The sequence below is a fragment of the Pristiophorus japonicus genome, chromosome 30 (genome assembly GCF_044704955.1).
Source record: "Pristiophorus japonicus isolate sPriJap1 chromosome 30, sPriJap1.hap1, whole genome shotgun sequence".
NCBI lineage: Eukaryota > Metazoa > Chordata > Chondrichthyes > Pristiophoridae > Pristiophorus > Pristiophorus japonicus.
Genome location: NC_092006.1, coordinates 11,085,578 through 11,088,077, shown reverse-complemented (window position 1 = coordinate 11,088,077; position 2,500 = coordinate 11,085,578). Strand labels below are relative to the sequence as shown.

Genomic DNA, 2,500 nt, shown 5'->3' with positions numbered 1-2,500 from the left:
CAGTGGAAACATCCTCTCTGCATCCACCTTGTCAAGCCCCCTCATAATCTGATACGTTTCGATAAGATCACCTCTCATTCTTCTGAATTCCAATGAGTAGAGGCCCAACCTCCTCAACCTTTCCTCATAAGTCAACCCCCTCATCCCCGGAATCAACCCGAGTGAACCTTCTCTGAACTGCCTCCAAAGCAAGTATATCCTTTCGTAAATATGGAAACCAAAACTGCACGCAGTACTCCAGGTGCGGTCTCACCAATACCCTGTATAACTGGAGCAAGACTTCCCTGCTTTTATACTCCATCCCCTTTGCAATAAAGGCCAAGATACCATTGGTCTTCCTGATCACTTGCTGTACCTGCATACTATCCTTTTGTGTTTCATGCACAAGTACCCCCAGGTCCCGCTGTACTGCGGCACTTTGCAATCTTTCTCCGTTTAAATAATAACTTGCTCTTTGATTTTTTTTTCTGCCAAAATGCATGACCTCACACTTTCCGACACTGCCCCTCCGACAGTGCGGTGCTCCCTCAGTACTGCCCCTCCGACAGTGCGGTGCTCCCTCAGTACTGCCCCTCCGACAGTGCGGTGCTCCCTCAGTACTGCCCCTCCGACAGTGCGGTGCTCCCTTAGTACCGCCCCTCCGACAGTGCGGTGCTCCCTCAGTACCGCCCCTCCGACGGTGCGGTGCTCCCTCAGTACCGCCCCTCCGACAGTGCGCTGCTCCCTCAGTACTGCCCCTCCGACAGTGCGGTGCTCCCTCAGTACCGCCCCTCCGACAGTGCGGCACTCCCTCAGTACTGCCCCTCCGACAGTGCGGTGCTCCCTCAGTACCGCCCCTCCGACAGTGCAGCACTCCCTCAGTACTGCCCCTCCGACAGTGCGGTGCTCCCTCAGTACTGCCCCTCCGACAGTGCAGCACTCCCTCAGTACTGCCCCTCCGACAGTGCGGTGCTCCCTCAGTACTGCCCCTCCGACAGTGCAGTGCTCCCTCAGTACCGCCCCTCCGACAGTGCGGTGCTCCCTCAGTACTGCACTGGGAGTGTTGCCTGGACTTTTGTGCTCAAGCCTCTGGAGTGGGATTTTAACCCACAAGCTTCTGACTCAGAGTCTACCCACTGAGCCACAGCGAAAGTAAAGGGAGGGAGCGGGAACAGAGAGATCTGGGGGTCTATGTTTGAAGGTGGCAGGACAGGTTGAGAAGACGGGCAAAAAAAACTTACAGGATCCTTGGCTCTATAAATAGAGGCACAGAAGGGAGGGAGTTACACTAAACCTTCATAAAACACTGGTTCAGCCCCAGCTGGAGTATTGTATCCACCCACAAGGTGCCTGGTCATCCCCCTCCTCACCCTCAGGGGGCTCTCTCTGCCCTCTCCCCTCACCCACAGGGTGCCCTATCCCCCTCCCTCACCCACTGGGTGCCCTATCCCCCTCCCTCACCCACTGGGTGCCCTATCCCCCTCCCTCACCCACTGGGTGCCCTCACTCACTGGATGCCCTGTCCCTCTCCCTCACCCACAGGGTGCCCTCTCCCTCACCCACAGGGTGCCCTGTCCCCCTCCCTCACCCACTGGGTGCCCTATGCCCCTCCCTCACCCACTGGGTGCCCTCTCCCTCTCCCTCACCCACTGGGTGCCCTCACTCACTGGATGCCCTGTCCCTCGCCCTCACCCACTGGGTGCCCTCACTCACTGGATGCCCTGTCCCTCTCCCTCACCCACTGTGTGCCCTTACTCACAGGGTGCCCTCTCCCTCACCCACAGGGTGCCCTCACTCACAGGGTGCCCTCTCCCTCACCCACAGGTTGCCCTATCCCCCTCCCTCACCCACTGGGTGCCCTATCCTCCTCCCTCACCCACTGGGTGCCCTCACTCACAGGGGTCCCTCTCCCTCTCCCTCTCCCTCTCCCTCTCCCTCACCCTCACCCACTGGGTGCCCTCACTCACAGGGTGCTCTGGACACCGGCCGTGTTGGCTTGACTCAGGACCTGGGTCAGAGCTTTGGGCCTCAACATCCTCCTGCTCCCGCCGGAAGTCTGACCGGAACCCGGTTCCAGTCGGCATTCTGGGATATGTAGTTTTCCCCCACTCCCGCCTCACTGCGCAGCCGCGGCCGCACACCGGAAGTCGAGCCGGAAGCCTCTGCCGCTCGACACTCTGGGAGATATAGTCTTTCCCCTCTCTCTCTCTCGCCGTCTCACTGCGCAGCCGCAACTGTAAAGGCCGCCGCTTGACGTCAACAGCCCACGTGCCACGGCTTGACCCCCAAAAAATCGCTCTGTGCAACATTTTTAAAGTTGGGTGTGTTTTCCACTCTTACAAATCTTCAATATAAAGTATCCCGCGGATAACGTGAGAAAAAAGCATTAAACACAATAATTAGCTATCGCCGCCATCTTAGTGAGGGAAATACAGAGGGCACTTTATCGCCGCCATGTTAGTGAGGGCAATACGCGCACTATGAGCACCGCCATCTTAGTAAGGCAAGGTATTTTCCACGG

General features: G+C 58.0%; 1 protein-coding gene across 1 annotated transcript in view; it reads right to left on the bottom strand.

The window, feature by feature from the left end:
* The window catches only part of lamtor2 (late endosomal/lysosomal adaptor, MAPK and MTOR activator 2), an 11,261-nt gene extending 9,206 nt beyond the window's left edge, over positions 1-2,055 (bottom strand). Inside the window, exon 1 of the mRNA XM_070868742.1 lies at positions 1,947-2,055. Within this exon, the coding sequence (XP_070724843.1) occupies positions 1,947-2,014 (68 nt within the window). The 5' untranslated portion in view covers positions 2,015-2,055. The remainder of the gene's footprint in view (positions 1-1,946) is intronic.
* Positions 2,056-2,500: the final 445 nt, after the last annotated feature.